At 43.3% G+C, this 17,443-nt stretch overlaps 1 protein-coding gene across 1 annotated transcript in view; it reads left to right on the forward strand.

The window, feature by feature from the left end:
• Positions 1–337: 337 nt before the first annotated feature.
• Positions 338–17,443, forward strand: part of LOC108524114 (protein NDRG3-like) — a gene marked incomplete at its 5' end in the record, with an annotated part of 20,930 nt that continues 3,824 nt past the window's right edge. Inside the window, 7 exons of the mRNA XM_017865005.1 lie at positions 338–394; positions 5,630–5,733; positions 6,711–6,776; positions 6,899–6,950; positions 12,221–12,268; positions 16,387–16,422; positions 16,509–16,560. Coding sequence (XP_017720494.1) covers positions 338–394; positions 5,630–5,733; positions 6,711–6,776; positions 6,899–6,950; positions 12,221–12,268; positions 16,387–16,422; positions 16,509–16,560 — 415 coding nt within the window. The remainder of the gene's footprint in view (positions 395–5,629; positions 5,734–6,710; positions 6,777–6,898; positions 6,951–12,220; positions 12,269–16,386; positions 16,423–16,508; positions 16,561–17,443) is intronic.

The raw sequence follows: 17,443 nt of genomic DNA on the forward strand, positions 1-17,443 counted from the left end.
AAAAAAAAAAAAAAGCTTTATTGATACTCAAACCATGAGATTCAATAAGTCGATATCTAGGAACTTTTTTGAAAGGTAGTTAGTGATCTTTAAAAAGATTTAAAGAAGGCAGAGCGTGATGGGGTTTCACCGTGTTAGCCAGGATGGTCTCGATCTCCTGACCATGGCCTCCCAAAGTGCTGGGATTACAGGTGTGAGCCACCGTGCCCGGCCAAGGGTTTTTCATTTGTTTTTTAAGAGATAACATATATAATAAAGTGCACTCATTTTAATTGGGTAGCTTGATAAATTTTTGCATATGCTTACATTCTTAACACAGAGTTTTTTATCTTTTCAGCTCTCTGGCCTGACAACCAATGTTGTGGACATTATTTTGGCTCATCACTTTGGGCCGGTAAGTACCTGTTCCACCCAGAAGAGCTGTGTTTATTGGTTTGCATGCAAATTCTTATTTTACCTCAGGAAAGAAGGGTTGCCTTAGAATTTACCTGACCCTAGTAAATAACAGTTCCAATGTAGTCTGAAAGGCATGTGGCCCTGCAAAGGTGAATCTTTAACCCATTGCCACATGGCAGTTGACATGTGGAGCTATGAGAGAAGATAGCATCTCCTGCTACCTGTTCCTGTAAGTAGCATGCCATCTGTTAATGTTTGACATCACGTGCCTCCCCAGACATCTTTAGAGCCATTAGGAGGTCTGGGAAAGGCTTCACAGAAATAGAAATTTCAGGGGGGAAAACCGTGATATAATAGTGCTGAAAGAAGCTTAGAGATTATCTTGTTCATGCCCCGTGTTTTTCAACTGGTGAGGAAACCGAAGTCTTCACAGAAAGTGGCAGTTATCGTGTACATAATTGCTGGGTAGGGGAGGGAGCTTAACTGGTAGGTGAGGGGGACCCTTGAAAGGGAAAAGTGAGTTGGGTGACCGACAAAGGAGTGATGGAGTAAATGAGCAGTGAGGTCAGAGAGCTGTGAGGTGTCTGGAATAGGGAGACGAGAGTGGGTGCTCAATTGTAATCTGCTTATTTTAAAATAGTATCTGAAGGAAAATGGCAGATGGGAAGAAAACTAGCAGTTACCGAGTACTGATTATTTATAAGTACTTTAGATGTGCAAACCAAGTTGTGTTTTACATGGTTCTATTAGTCTGATTTTAAGATAGGGAAACCAAAGACCAGAGAGGCCACATAACTTGCCACCACTGTCCAGATGGTAAGTGTGGAGCTGACATTTGAATCCAGGTCAGGCTAAGTCCAAAGTCCATAGTCTTTTATTTCATCATATTTTTATCAAAGTTACGAATTCACATATATTTTAGAGTAGAGAAGTTCTACAGGGCTTATTACAAAGAATCTGCCACCTACCCCATATTCTGCTTTTTAGTGGCAACCACTTTAATTCTTCCAGCTGACTCCTTTGGGTTTTGCCTCCATCTTGCCCTCTCTTTAATTGAGGTGATTCTTATACATAGTGTAATACACACATCCTAAGTGCATCTCAGTGACCATTTACTGATGTATAGTTTCTTGTAACTACCACCCAGAACACAAATAAAACATTTTCATCACCCCACAAAGGTTTACTCATTATCCTTTCCCACTCAATAATTCCCCACCCCAAACAAGGTTTTCACTATTCTGTTACCTCCATAGATTAATTTTGACTGTTCTTAAACTTCATATAAATGGAATAACAGAGTGTTTACTTCTCTGAGTCTGGCTTCTTTTGCTCAACATACTGTCTTGAGATTCATCCATGTCATTCCATGTGTCAGTAGTTCATTCTTTTTTATTACTGTGTAGCAGCAGTTCATTGTATTAATATACTACAAATTAGGGGTCGGGCGCAGTGCTTCCACGTCTGTAATCCAGCACTTTGGGAGGCCGAGGTGGGCAGATCACTTGAGGTCAGGTGTTTGAGACCAGCCCGGCCAACATGGCGAAACTCTATCTCTACTAAAAATACAAAAATTAGCGGGGCGTGGTGGCATATGCCTATAGCGCCAGCTACCTGGGAGGCTGAGGCAGGTTCCCCATAATGGGACCCTGTCTTTATAAAAATTCAAAAATTGGCCAGGTGCCATGGCTTACACCTGTAATCCCAGCATTTTGGGAGGCCAAGGCAGGTGGATCACCTGAGGTCAGGAGTTTGAGTCTAGCCTGACCAACATGGAGAAACCCTGTCTCTACTAAAAATACAAAATTAGGCTGGGCACGGTGGCTCACACCTGTAATCCCAGCACTTTGGGAGGCCCAGGCAGGTGGATCACAAGGTCAGGAGTTCAAGACCAGCCTGGCCAACATGGTGAAACCCTGCCTCTACTAAAAATACAAAAAAATTAGCCAGGTGTGGTGGGACATGCCTGTAGTACCAGCTACTCGGAAGGCTGAGGCAGGAGAATTGCTTGAACCCAGGAGGCAGAGGTTGCAGTGAGCCGAGATTGCACCACTGCACCCCAGCTCTGGACGACAGAGCAAGACTCCATCTCGGGGAAAAAAAAACAAAAAAAACAAAATTAGCCCGGTGTGGTGGTGCATGCCTGTAATCCCAGCTACTTAGGTGGCTGAGGCAGGAGAATTGCTTGAACCCAGGAGGCGAAGGTTACGTTGAGCCAAGATCGCGCCATTGCACTCCAGCCTGGGCAACAAGAGCAAAACTCTGTCTCAAAAAAAAAAAAAAATTCAAAAATCAGCTGGGCTTAGTAGCACATGCCTGTGGTCCCAGCTACTTGGGAGGCTGTGATGGGAGGATCACTTGAGCCCAGAGTTTGAGACCGTCCTGGGCAACATAGCAAAAAGAAATACTACTTCATATAGGCCTCTGAGGGGAAAGCTAAGACCAGTATTTAATAATTTCCAAAAAGCAAGAACATCCTCACTATATACAGAGAGTTATATATATACACACACACAATTTCTCTATATATAACTATGTATATATAAAACTATGTATCTACATATATATATAAAATATATGTTTAATTTATAAACATATGAGATCACAGTGGATTTTCATAAGACTGAAGAGTCATTTAAAATTTAAGCATCACAGGCGGTCTGAAGGTAGGGATTATCTGAAATTGATGTTCAGCAGTTTAGTTACAGATTGAAGTCGCCCTGTTGATACTCTTTCCCCCTTTCTCTCCACTACTGCTCTTCACCAGTTCAAAAAGATTAATAAGCCGGAGCGCGGTGGCTCAAGCCTGTAATCCTAAGCACTTTGGGAGGCCGAGACGGGGTGGATTACGAGATCAGAGATCAAGACCATCCTGGCTAACACGGTGAACCCCGTCTCTACTAAAAAACTACAAAAAAACTAGCCCGGGCGATGTGGCAGGCGCCTGTAAGTCCGCAGTTACTCCGGGAAGGCTGAGGCAGGAAGAATGGCGTAAACCCGGGAGGCGGAGCTTGCAGTGAGCTGAGATGCCGGCCACTGCACTCCAAGCCTGGGCGAGCAGAGCGAGACTCCGTCTCAAAAAAAAAAAAAAAAAAAAAAAAAAGATAATAAAAATTAAAATAAATTTTAAAACATGTAAGCAAGTTAATGCTTGTATTACCTTTGAAATGGAAACAAACATGGTTTTAAACATGAATAATGTTCAACTTCACCAATAAGAGAAATAAAATTAAAATACGTTTGTACTAGCAAGGATGTGGAAACAGGTAGTGTAAATAAATGAGATAGCTCTATATATCCCAGATACAGGAAATGATCTTTACCATTACTTTAACAAGGGAAAGCAAGTGTAGAACAATGTCTGGAGGACTATAATTTGTGTTTTAAAAACATGGGGAGCTGTTTTATTCGTTTGTTTGTTGAGACAGGGCTTGCTCTTGTTTGTCGCAGGATGGAGTGCAGTGGTGCCATCTTAGTTTCTACAGCCTCGACCTCCTAGGCTCAAGCCATCCTCCTCCTTCAGGGCCTCACTGAGTAGCTAGTTTTACAGCATGTACCACCACACTAAAGACTAGTTTTAAAATTTTTTTGTAGAGATGGGGGTCTCGTTACGTTAGCCCACGCTGGTCTCAAACTCCTGGGCCTCAAGAGATCCTCCTGGCCTCAGCCTCCCAAAGTGCTGGGATTACACGCATGAGGCACCACACCTGGCCTATCATTTGTATTTACTTTTCCTTATAAAATCTTGTAGAAATGAGACTGGCTTTCAACAAACCTTTTCTATATTGATTCAGCGTACCCTTCAGTTTCAGGTAACTCTTGTCAGTTTCCAAACTGTATTTGGGTCATTTCATAACATAAAAACATGTTGTGAAAATGTGAGAAAGTTCTCCATATCTGTGTTTTCTCTAACAAGGCTTGTGGTGGAACTTTAGCACACTTGCCCTGGATTAACAGACTTCTTAATTATCCCTGAATATTATTTTCTTTCCTCCCAATGCAAGAATTTTCCTTTCCTGCTTAAAACTGCTTAATGATGTATGTGTGTAGCTCAGATGAACATTCTGAGAAGGCCAGCAACAGAGTGACCATTTAAACAGTGGGTGGTGGAAGAGGGAGACTTTTCACTGTAAATAGACATTTTGTTTTCTCTCGTATTTTATGCTTTAAAAGTGTTGGAGTAAGATTAAAATAAATCAGCCAGGCATACAGTTGAGTGTGCCTTGTTGGGTCACAGCTCCCCAGGAGGGTGAAGCAGGAGGATCACTTGAGCCCAGGAGTTCAACTTGCCATACCTATGATTAGTGCCGTGAATGGCCACTGGCACTCAGCCTGAGCAGCATAGTGTAAGTCCCCATCTCTGGAAAATAAAAAATTTAAAAGATTACTAAATGAATTACTAAATCAATAAAGTGTCATAAACGCAATGGAATATATAATTATACAGTGTATAATATTAAATGGTGGTAAATATAGATAGGTAATATGCTGATTATATCATTGAAGATATAGATAAGTTAATTGCACAGATTTATGGTTATTAAAAGAAATGTAGCCAGGTGCAGCAGATCACTTGAGGTCAAGAGTTCAAGACCAGTGTGGCCAACATGGTGAGACCCTGTCTCTACTAAAAATACAAAAAAACTAGCTGAGCGTAGTGTTGCATGTCCCTAATCCCAGCTACTCAGGAGGCTGAGGCAGCAGAATCGCTTGAATCCGGGAAGTGGAGGTTGCAGTGAGCTGAGACTGCACCATTGCTCAGTCTGGGTGACTGAGCAAGACTCCGTCTCATAAAAAAAGAAATGTTACGCTACATTTGTTTTACACTTTGTGGTTTATATGTTTCTATAACTTTTCTTACTTAATCTTTAAAACAGCCTTGTCAGATAGCTGGTTATTGTCTTCATTTTATAGTATCTCCGTTTTTGTGAAGAATGGCAGAACATTAAAAAAACACACAAAGAAATCAGGGTTCAGAGTGATGAGGTGACCTAAGTTCCACAACTAGTACTTGAATCCTTTGCTGCCCTCATCTGACACAAAATATGGCACGGAACCAGTCTAATGCAAATCATCAGCCATTCAGCCTACGAGCACATCAGTAGTCCCCAGGCTCTGCCCCAGTTCCCATCATGAGCTGCACGATTTGACTCGTAATGAAAATGCAAACCAAACAAGATGGACTTATTCTGGAGCTCAAAAGCTTGCCCATGTCTTCTTTAAATTGTTCTAGGAAGAGTTACAGGCCAACCTGGACATGATCCAAGCCTACAGAATGCATATTGCCCAAGACATCAACCAACACAACCTGCGGCTCTTCTTGAATTCCTACAATAGGTATAGTTTTTTCCTATTTCTTCACTTAACTGTAAACAGCTCTAAAAAGAGGAGGGCGGGAGAAGGAGAGAGGACTGTCTAATCTTGGGACGAGCTTCTCTGAGGTGAAAATGTGAGCCCCTTCTGGCTTTCTAGAAACATGGACAAAGATTGAGGAAATGGATCAACTTAACCAAAGTTATACAGCCAGTAAGGAGTGAAGCCAGATTTTGAACCTTGTCTCTCTAGCTCTTTCCTCTATGTAACAGAGCCTCCCTATTTTTAGTTGAAATCAGAAAGATTAAACCCTGTGCTAAACTCAGTTACAAGGAAAACACCCCTCCCTCCTCCTCAAAGTGTAAATCATTCTCTTCTCTTAAGGAATTTATTCCTGTAAATTAAACACTTAGGGCCAGGCGCAGTGGCTCACGCCTATAATCCCAGCACTTTGGGAGGCCGAGGCAGGCGGATCTCAAGGTCAGGAGTTCAAGACCAGCCTGGCCAACATAGTGAAACCCCATCTCTACAAAAATACAAAAATTAGCCAGGCATTGTGGCGGGCACCTGTAGTCTCACCTACTTGGGAGGCTGAGGCAGGAGAATCGCTTGAACCCGGGAGGCAGAGATTGCAGTGAGCTGAGATCGTGCCACTACACTCCAGCCTGGGTGACAGACTGAGACTCTGTCTCAAAAAAATAAATTAATTAAACACTTAGGACTTGAGACTTTCAGTGGTGTTGCTGCTGGGTGTTGAGGCTGTCTCCTTGTAGCATCCCAAAGAGTCCTTCAGGGTTAAGCCAGGAGCCTCCTTCCTGCTCCATACCAGATGCCACTGAAGTGGCAACTCAAGAACCAAGTCACAGGCCTCTTCCCTTCTCAGGTGTGAAGAAAAGATAGTTTCACATTCCTTGATAAATTTTGGTGTTTATGACCAGAAAATAACCTGAGTTGCTATGACTTTACCCAAAAAGGGCATTGCTTCTGCTTTGTTTTTCTAGACGCAGAGACCTGGAGATCAAAAGACCCATACTGGGCCAAAATGAGAACACATCAAAAACACTAAAGTAAGTTCCTCAGTTTCCTCAGCTGACTTGCCAAATATCTTTGCCTTTCATAGACTAATTTGGTGTTCAGTGGAATTTATGTGCCTGTTTGCTGAGTGACACCTCTTACTTTGCCTACCTAGGTGTTCTACTTTACTGGTGGTAGGGGACAATTCGCCTGCAGTTGAGGCTGTGGTAAGTACATCCTCATGCTGTGAAGATGAATGAGATCAAAATGTAATAAGACGTATAGGCCGGGTGCAGTGACTTACGCCTGTATTCCCAACACTTTGGGAGGCTGAGGCAGGAGGATCACTTGAGCTCAAGAGTTTGAGATTAGCCTGGGCAACACAGTGGGACCCTAACTCTACAATTTTTTTTAAAAAATTAGCTGGCATGGCCGGGTGCCGTGGCTCACGCCTCTAATCCCAGCACTTTGGGAGGCCGAGGTGGGCGGATCACGAGGTCAGGAGATTAAGACCACCCTGGTTAACACGGTGAAACCCCATCGCTACTGAAAATACAAAAAATTAGCCGGGCATGGTGGCGGGCACCTATAGTCCCAGCTACTCGGGAGGCCAAGGCAGGAGAATGGTGTGAACCCAGGAGGCGGAGCTTGCAGTGAGCCAAGATCACGCCACTGCACTCCAGCCTGGGCAACAGAGCGAGACTCCATCTCAAAAAATAAAATAAAAAAAAAATTAGCTGGCATGGTGACAGTCTGTAGTCCCAGCTTCTCTGGAGGCTGAGGTAGGAGGATTGCTTGAGCTCAGGAGGTCAAGGCTGCAGTGAGCCATGATTGCGCCACTGCACTCCAGCCTGGGTGACAGAGTGAGACCCTGTCTCAAAAAAAAAGTATGTAGCACACTGCTGACACACTAGAAACAGTCAGTAAATACTAGTTTTTGTTCTTTCTGATTGCACATATCAGAGTTTGCTCTTTGTCATACATTTTGGAAAATTAATTCATCATTAGATTTCATTAGCTGGGATCAGTTTTTTTCTTGATTGCTTTGTGTTGTGTAGTTCACTTTGTGGCAAGTAGTACAACTAAAGCACCATTTACTTGTTGTCAGATTTCTGAGAACCTCAGCCTCTAATCTGGAATAGATTACCACCATAAATCCAGCAGGCTGGAAGGCCACCTCTGCCTCCTTCTGAAGGACATAGCACATGGATAAAAGTGATATATGCTCATTGTAGAAAATATGAAGAAAATTTAAAAATAGAAGGATGAGGGGAAAATCATAATCCTATTACCTAAAGACAAAGTATTATTTTTTGCCTTACGTAGACCTGATTATATTAAATATACAAGATTTGGGGGCCTGACTTAACACTATTGATAGCATTTTTCCATTATAGAATCAGTATTTCTGTAGGTTTACCATTATTTAACTTTGTGCTTGTGTTGATTAATTCCGATTTTGCACTATTAATGTTACTGTTGGCCAGGTGCAGTGGCTCATGCCTGTAGTCCCAGCACTTTGGGAGACTGAGGTGGGTGGATCACCTGAGGTCAGGAGTTCAAGACCAGCCTGGGCAACATGGTGAAACCCCATCTCTACTAAAAATACAAAAAATTAGCCGGGTGTGGTGGCATGCCCCTGTATTCCCAGCTACTTAGGAGGCTGAGACAGGAGAATCGCTCAAACCTAGGCGTCAGAGGCTGCAGCGAGCCAAGATCGCACCACTGCACTCCAGCCTGGGTGAGACAGAGAGACACTCTGTCTCAAAAAAATAAATAAAAATAAAAATAATGATACTGTTGGACATCCTTAGGAACTCTGAATCTTTTATTATTTCCTTGGGATGGATTTCCAGAAGTAGAATTAATGTGTCCAAAATTATAAATCTTTACAAAGTCTTTAATACATTTTGCCAGGTTCCTTTCCAGAAATAATACACCAGTATATTGCCACCAGCACTGTATAAGCATGCCTGTTTCACTGCACACTGTCTAGCATCGAATCTTTTTTTATTAGTAGTTAATTCGATAGGTTAAAAATAGTATCTCACTGTTGTAATTTGCATTTATTTGATTACAAATGAAGTTGATAGTTTTTCATATGTCTTATTATGTGTTTCCTACAGCATGTATAACTTAACTAAATATCTCTGTGAAATTACTTGATTTCTTTGCCCTAAATAGAGCAAAATATTACGGAGTGAAGTTTTTTGGAAAGGAAGTCTTAACAAATAATCAGAGGTGTAGACATAGTTGAGAAGGTTTGTAGAGTGGGGAAATGTTTGTAGGGTGAGAATATGCAGATGTGAAAGGATACATTCGCATCTCCCTGAACTGTCCTGTAAAACACTCCGTGTCTGGTGTGAAATACGTGGCATGACTTCCCATAGAGGCTAGTAACGCTCAGTTCCCCTTCCTCAAAAAACATTCCCCAGGGGTAAAAAGGTTTTAGAGGTGACCCCAATTTATCAAGAAGGAACTTTATAAAGGTCACTGTTTTCTGGCTAAAAAGGTGGAGGAGATACATGCTTCTAAACTATCAAAAACATTTAAAAATGAATATATATACTTAATACAGGAAAATATTTTTAGAAAATATCCTTAATCAGAATTTCCTTATAATGCTAAGTATTTCTGTTCATCTTGTATCTAGTTATTTGCCTTTTTAAAACTGTGTGGACTTAAAGCAACCTTTGCAGTTATTTTTCAAGACTGTATTAATTTGGCCATGTAGATAAGGGCTCTTCCTCTTTCTGATTTCCACACCTTCAGTGTTCATGAGAATTCTGCAGCCCTGTCTATACCACAAGTAGATGCTCTTTCATACGCAGTCAAACCTAGTTCCCCTGCCAGAGCATTTTATCCCACAAGTGTGTAGGGATTAAGAGGAATATCCATGCATTGAAGAGCAAAAAGAAATTCTACAAATTCTAGTCATTGTCAGTAACTATTCTTGCTTACTTATTCATTCAACATCATATTTTGATCATCTCCTGTTTACTCTGCTATGAAGAATATGAAAATGAGTAAGACTGAGTGCATTCAGGCAGCCAGGGAGAGAGTAGATGTCAAAAAACAGTGGTTGTGGCTCATGCCTGTAATCCCAGCACTTTGGGAGGCCGAGATGGGCGGATCACCTGAGGCCAGGAGTTCAAGAGCAGCCTGGCCAACATGGCAAAACCCTGTCTCTACTGAAAATACAAAAACGAGCTGAGCGTGATGGCACACACCTGTAATCCCAGCTCCTTGGTGGGAGAATTGCTTGAACCCAGGAGGCGGAGGTTTCAGGGAGCTGAGATCGTGCCACTGCACCCCAGCCTGGGTGAGAAAACAAGACTCCATCTCAAAGAAAACAAAACAAAACAACAGCAACAACAACAAAAACCCACAGTGATTGTGGTTGGTCTACTAGGTATCAAGACTTCTTATATAATGTAGAAATTGCAAAGTAGTGAACCAAGGAGAGCATGATTGATTATATTAAATCCAGATTTGAGAGTTCTTTCTTCCAGAAAGTATTTATGGTCTATCTACTGTATTCTAAGCACTGTACCTAGCAGTTAGGGATCCAGTTTTTAAATTCTACGTTTTAGAGTTAATGCACATTCTGTAGTGAACGGGTACATTCGTTTGTCACTGCCTGCATTGTCCTTTGTATAGAGCAAATCAAAACTCCGATTCGGTGATCCTGACTTTTATATCATCCCTGATTTTAGAAGAGTTTTGTATACCCCCCCCACCCGCAATCCCCAGAGTAAAAGTTCATCTGGATTACTGGGTCTTGCTTAGGTAATTTTAACCACTGCTTGCTGCTACTGCAGTCTATCATGTAGGCCACTGCTCTCCTAAAACAACTCAAATCCTGTCAGCTTCGACCACCTTCTGTGGCTCTGCCTTCCACAGTCCGCTCCAGCCTGTGCCCCCAGCCTCCACCCTAACAGTCTACCCTCGACCTCCACCACCTTGCCGTCGGTAGCTGTTCCGTTTCCCTACTCCTGGGGCTTTGCTTATGCTTTTGCGCTTGATTCTGGGAAGCCCTCAAGGCACTCAGCCCTTTCCCCTTTATCTAAGCCTGTAGCAAATGGCGCACTCCCTTTCTGTGCTTCACTCAGACTCAGTTGCGAAGTGTTTTGCAGTGGTTTCATTTGCCTTGTATTACATATTTCACCGGCTGCTGGATCCAGAAGTTCTGAGCAGCAGGTTTTATATGTGTGTTCTTAGCAATACATATAAAGCGGAGAGATCGCAGTTTGATCAAACTAGCTGTAAAACATGGGCGAAACCCGCGAGATTGTCTACCCAGAACATTTTCTTTGAGCATCTCCCCTGCCTTCATGGAACACAAGGGTGCAGGATATCAGAACATCGTGAATGCACAGGGCTACGATTCTTTTTTTTTTTTTTTTTTTTTTTTGAGAGCGGAGTCTCGGCTCTGTCGCCCAGGCTGGAGTGGCCGTGGCCGATCTTCAGCCTCACTGCAAGGCCTCCGCCTCCCCGGGTGTCCGCAGCCAATTCTCCCTGCCTCAGGCCCTCCCCTGTGCTGGGACTAAGCAGGCCGCCCGCGCACCTCCGCCTGGCTAGTTTTTTGTATTTTTTAGTGGAGACGGGGTTCAGCCGTGTTATGCCCAGGATGGTCTCCGATCTCCTGACCTCGTGATCCGCCGTCTTGGCCCGCCAAAGTGCTGGGATTACAGGCTCGAGCCACCGCACCCGGCGATTCTTTTAAATGACTCATAAGAGAAAAATGAGAAAGAGTTCAACTTTGGAGCGGATAAGCCAAAGACCTTCGAGATGGAAAAGAGTGGAGGATATAAAGAATGGCAAACCCACTAGGAAAAAGGTGAAAAGTGAGGCAAAGGGAGGTGGCCCAGGGCTTTAGCCATTAGAAACGGCAGTTTGTGGGGGCTGCAGAAGGCCATTAAAGAAGATTCGCAGGAAAAAAAAAAGGAGAGGATCCACGGTCCAGTCCATTTTTTCAAAGAAGTAAAGGTAACCTTCTTTCATGTTATAATAGCTAGTCAGTAGGAAGACTTAGATTCCTAGGCCGGGCGAGGTGGCCGGCCGCCTGTAGTTCGCCGACAGCTACTCGGAGGCTGAGGCAGGAGAATGGCGTAAACCCGGGAGGCGGAGCTTGCAAGTGAGCTGAGATCCGGGCAACTGCACCTCGCAAGCCTGGGCGACAGAGCGAGACTCCGTCCTCCCAAAAAAAAACAAACCAAACCAAAAAAAAAAAAGAACTTAGATTCAAGCTTGTAGTTTTTTAAAGACACATAACTGATTCCGAAAATTAGATAAGTTAAATTTTTAGATCTGCTCAGAAATATCAAAGTATATCATATAAATATATCTCCCATTATGTATTTTGGTAATCTCTTTGGCTGGTTCAGCCTTCTGCAAACTGAGCTGTTGATCTTGCAAGATCATTCTCATGCCGAGCTATTTCATTTTTTTTCCTAGCAACTCTTAAAATTATTTTCTCCTTTTTTTTAAATTTTAGGTCGAATGCAATTCCCGCCTGAACCCTGTAAATACAACTTTGCTAAAGGTAATGTGTCTTCTTCCCTCACTTCCAACCCTTATATATGCTTCAGATTAATCATTGGAATAATTGCCCAGAAAGAAGCAAAGCTTCCCTCTCTTTGGTTATCTCATTCTCTTCGTTTTTTTTTTTTTTTTTTTTTTTTTTTGAGACAGAGTCTTGCTCTGTCACCCAGGCTGGAGTGCAGTGGCACGATCTCGGCTCACTGCAACCTCCACCTCCCGGGTTCAAGCGATTCTCCTGCATCAGCCTCCTGAGTAGCTGGGAATACAGGTGCCCACCACCACCCCCAGCTAATTTTTCGTATTTTCAGTAGAGACGAGGTTTCACCATGTTAGCCATGTTAGCCAGGATGGTCTCAGTCTCCTGACCTTGTGATCCACCCACCTTGGCCTCCCAAAGTGCTGGGATTACAGGTGTGAGCCACCACGCCCAGCCTTCATTCTCTTTTTGAAATTATGCTTTTGGCCAGGTGCAGTGGCTCACACCTGTAATCTCAGCACTTTGGGAGGCTGAGGCAGGTGGATCATGAGGTCAGGAGTTTGAGACCAGCCTAGCCAATATGGTGAAACCCCATCTCTACTAAAAATACAAAAATTAACTGGGCATGGTGGCACACACCTGTAGTCCCAGCTACCTGGGAGGCTGAGGCAGGAGAATCGCTTGAATCCGGGAGGCAGAGGTTGCAGTGAGCCGAGATCACACCACTGCACTCTAGCCTGGGCGACAGAGTGAGACTCCATCTCAAAAATAAATAAACAAATAAAATAAAATAAAGCTGTTTTCCTGAATATGTTCGCATTGTAAAACATTGCAAAAAAGAGGAAAGAATATGGAATAAAATAAATTTAAATTATTCGTAATCCTACCACCCAAACCTCTGGTAAAATATTGCTGTCTTTTTCCTATACATTTTTACATCATTAAAATTAGAGAGGGGCTAGGCACGGTGGCTCATGCCTATAATCCCAACACTTTGGGGGGCTGAGGTGGGCGGATCGCTTGAGTCCAGGAGTTTGAGACCAGCCTGGGTGACAGAGTGACACCCTGTCAGAGAGTATTTACAACCCTGTATGTTTTCCTCAACTTTATGACATAGCCTTTCCCATGTAACTAAAAACTTTGGCTGGGTGCAGTGGCTCACACCTATAATCCCAGCGCTTTGGAAGGCAGAGGTGGGAGGCCAGGAGTTCGAGAGCAGTCTGGGCAACATAGTGAGACTCTGTCTCTACAAAAACAGTAAGAAAATTAGCTGGGCTTGGTGGTGCACATCTGTGGCCCCAGCTACTCAGGAAGCTGAGGCAAGAGGATTCCTTGAGCCCAGGAATTCGAGGATTTGTGCTCCTGACGCTGCGCTCCAGCCTAGGTGACAGAGTGAAACCCTGTCTCAAAAAAAAAAAAAAAAAACAACTTTGTCAACATTATTTAATGTTGTGAGAATTAACATAATGGATGTAAATTCTTTATATGCAAAGTCCTGCTCTGTTGGTAAGGAAGCTTTCAGTAACAATTCTCATGATGAGGGTGTATGCATAGGGCAAATACAGACCAACTCTTATGCTAAATATCTAGAGATAGTATCAAGTGTCTCCCACTTTTGAGTATATAGGAGGCAAGAATTTCTACCTGTTATTGTTTCAACCTAGCTTTTCCTAGAGCCTCTACTAAAGTGTTTAGGTAGCTGACCTTCTAGTTTATACTTGGACTACTGTAGATTTCAATGCTGATCATATGTTGCCTACTGCTACATTTTCAGTCTGAAAGACCTCTGTCGTCTTCCTTTTCTCTTTGAAGTGTGTTTGAAAGGGAAGTGCTGTTACCAGAAATAGCCTGTAGTTCCTAAAAATCTAATGTGAGGTTAATGCTTTGAGGTGACCACATTCAAAATGTTCTGCCCTCCAGGCAATTGATGGGCTGGTCTAAAAATTTGGGGGAGGGGCCAGGCATGGTGGCTCACGCCTGTAATCCCAACACTTTGGGAGGCTGAGGCCAGGAGTTCAAGACCAGCCTGCCCAACGTGATGAAACCTCATCTCTACTAAATACAAAAATTAGCCAGGCATGATGCTGGGCGCCTGTAATCCCAGCTACTCCGCAGACTGAGGCAGGAGAATCGCTTGAACCTGGGAGGCAGAGGTTGCAGTGAGCTGAGATTGTGCCATTGCACTCTAGCCTGGGCAACAAGAGCGAGACTTTATCTCTAAAAAAAAAAAATTATTTAAGTTTGTAGTTTCAAACTAGTTTCTCACTTCAGGTTTGAATCAATATTCAAACGCAGAAAACTAAACCCTACAATAACCATAGACATAGTTATTTTTGGGCAAAAATGCCCATCTATAACACCATAGAATAGAGTGGATAACTCCTATGGCAGATTGAACTGATTCTCAAACCATTTTTGATATAGTTTGATAGAGAAACTTGGAAATAGTTTCTTCCAGTATTCTCTCTGCATGTGGGAACCGTTCTATATTCCAATCAGGTTTCAGCTCCTAAACTTCATGAAAATACAGCCTGTGCTGGTTTGGTTTTTTGTATATTTGTTAGATTAAATGTTTGTTTGTAATCTTATGCTTAGAATTTTCAGAGGCCTCTCCCTTGTTAATCTCAAACTTCTGTTTCTTCTGTGGCAGTCTCCTCAGTTGTAGTCCCTCCTCATAATAAGTTTTGATGCTAGTGAATTGAAACCATGGGATTCATGTTCCTTTTTTAAAAAAGCCAGTCAGCCTGAATAGGGTATCATCTGAGCCCAGAGTGCGTAACAGTAGGAAAAAAGAGAGCAGGCCTGGGGCCAGCATGCCCTAAAAATGCTTTACGGTGGATAGTAGATTCAAATCACCTGGGAGCTTATTAGAACTGTAAGTTCTATTTTTTTTTTGGAGATGGACTCTCTGTTGCCCAGGTTGGAGTGCAGTGGCATGATCTTGGCTCACTGCAACCTCCGCCTCCTGAGTTCAAGCGATTCTTCTGTGTCAGCCTCCAGAGTAGCTGGGACTACAGGTGTGTGCCACCATGCCTGGTTAATTTTTGTGTTTTTGCTTTTGTTTTTGTTTTTTTGAGACAGAGTCTCGCTCTGTCACCCAGGCTGGAGTGCAGTGGCGCCATCTGGGCTCACCACACGCTCCGCCTCCAGGGTTCACGCCATTCTCCTGCCTCAGCCTCCCAAGTAGCTGGGACCACAGGTGCCTACCACCATACCCGGCTAATTTTTTGTATTTTTAGTAGAGACGGAGTTTCACCGTGTTAGCCAGGATGGTCTCGATCTCCTGACCTCGTGATCCACCCGCCTCGGCCTCCCAAAGTGCTGGGATTACAGGTGTGAGCCACCACGCCCGGCCAATTTTTGTATTTTTAGTAGAGATGGAGTTTCACCATGTTGGCCAGGCTGGTCAGGAACTCTTGACCTCAGGTGATCCCCCCGCCTCGGCCTCCCAAAGTGCTGGGATTACAGATGTGAGCCACCACGCCTGGCCAGAAATGCATGATCATGAACCATACCCCAAACCTATCAAATCAGAATCTCTGGGACAGGAATCCAAGAATCTGAGTTTTAACAAGTCCTTCAGGTAATTCCAGCACACACTAATGAAGCCATATCCTAGAAATCCTTGGACGCATGAGAATAACCAGCTGTAAATGTTTATGAAGTGAAAAGCAGCATTACCAAACCCAGCTATTAGAGGAAAGTAACTGACTGAGCGAGCCGGCTGAATCAGTATCAGCTCCTGATACTGAGTGTCCTTACTCATGGAGGAAAGATAATGTAGAGTTGAAATGGGACTTGGAAAGCACGATGCACTGAGAAGTTAGGGTCACACTGTTTGAGGGCTCTGAAAGGAACATTCTTCAGGTGCTTTTCATGGTTGAGAATAGTGGTTAACTTCACTATCACCTCAACAGAAAATTCCCACCATGGGCCTGAAAGTCAGGGCTTCAGTCTTATTGATAAATAAGTATGTAATAATGATATCAGATTTTCATCCAAGGTTATAAATGTTTGTATGACTTGCAGTTAAACGTTAAAACCTAGAATTCGATCTTGTTCTGTTTGAAAGGACTTGGGGTGTTCAGAGCAATTCTCTTAAGGGTAAGTCCCAGCTGACTTGCATATTTTTCCTTTTCTAGATGGCAGACTGTGGGGGACTGCCCCAGGTAGTGCAGGTAAGGAAATTTTTTTTTTAAACACCCATTTAATTCTGCCTCTCTGTCTGTGTGAAGATTAATGCCCTCTTGTTTTATCCCCCCAGCCTGGGAAGCTCACCGAGGCCTTCAAGTACTTTTTGCAGGGAATGGGCTACAGTGAGTAGTATACAACTTTCTATCTAGCAACAATTTAGGATTATTGGGGGCCAGTTTCACATCTGGGAGCCCACAATTCCTGAGATATAACCTCTGTGGCAGCTAGCCTTAAGCAAAGTAGAAACTGAAATGGTTATGGAACACTGATTTGTCCATATTTATGAGAAGCTAACACTCAGCACTTACTTTTATCAGGCACTATATATTCTTTTGTTTTTTGTTTTTTTGTTTTTTTGGTTTTTTTTCTGAGACGGAATGTCACTCTGTCGCCAGGCTGGAGTGCAGTGGTGTGATCTCGGCTCACTGCAACCTCCGCCTCCTGGGTTCAAGCGATTCTCCTGCCTCAGCCTCCCAAGTAGCTGGGACTACAGGCACCTGCCACCATGCCCAGCTAATTTTTGTATTTTTAGTAGAGACAGAGTTTCACCATGTTGGCCAGGATGGTCTTGATCTCTTGACCTCGTGATCTGCCTTCCTCGGCCTCCCAAAGTGCTGGGATTACAGGCGTGAGCTACCACACCCAGCCTATATATTCTTAATCTAAGAGGTCATTCTGTTATTAGTGCCATTTTATAGAAGAAGAAACTGAGGCTCAGAGAGACTAAGCACATTACCAAGGGTAAAAATTCAGCTGCAGGGCCATGTTCAAACCCTGGCAGTCTGACTCCAAAGCCCGATTTTGAACCCCTGCAGCTTAGGCTGTCCTAGCTGTGGATCTGAAATTATGATTTGCATTTAAACTCAGCTGGTTAATAACTCCTGACCAAGAGAAATGAAACGGAGACGCAGGAGAAAAGGGCAGTATCCTTGGTAAAGTCTCCTCCACTCCAGGAGATGAACTTGGAGAGTGTTTTAGAGCAAGTCCAAGGGTGTGTCCATATCA

Source organism: Rhinopithecus bieti, unplaced genomic scaffold, assembly GCF_001698545.2.
Source record: "Rhinopithecus bieti isolate Rb0 unplaced genomic scaffold, ASM169854v2 scaffold_78508, whole genome shotgun sequence".
In the NCBI taxonomy this organism is placed as follows: Eukaryota; Metazoa; Chordata; class Mammalia; order Primates; family Cercopithecidae; genus Rhinopithecus; species Rhinopithecus bieti.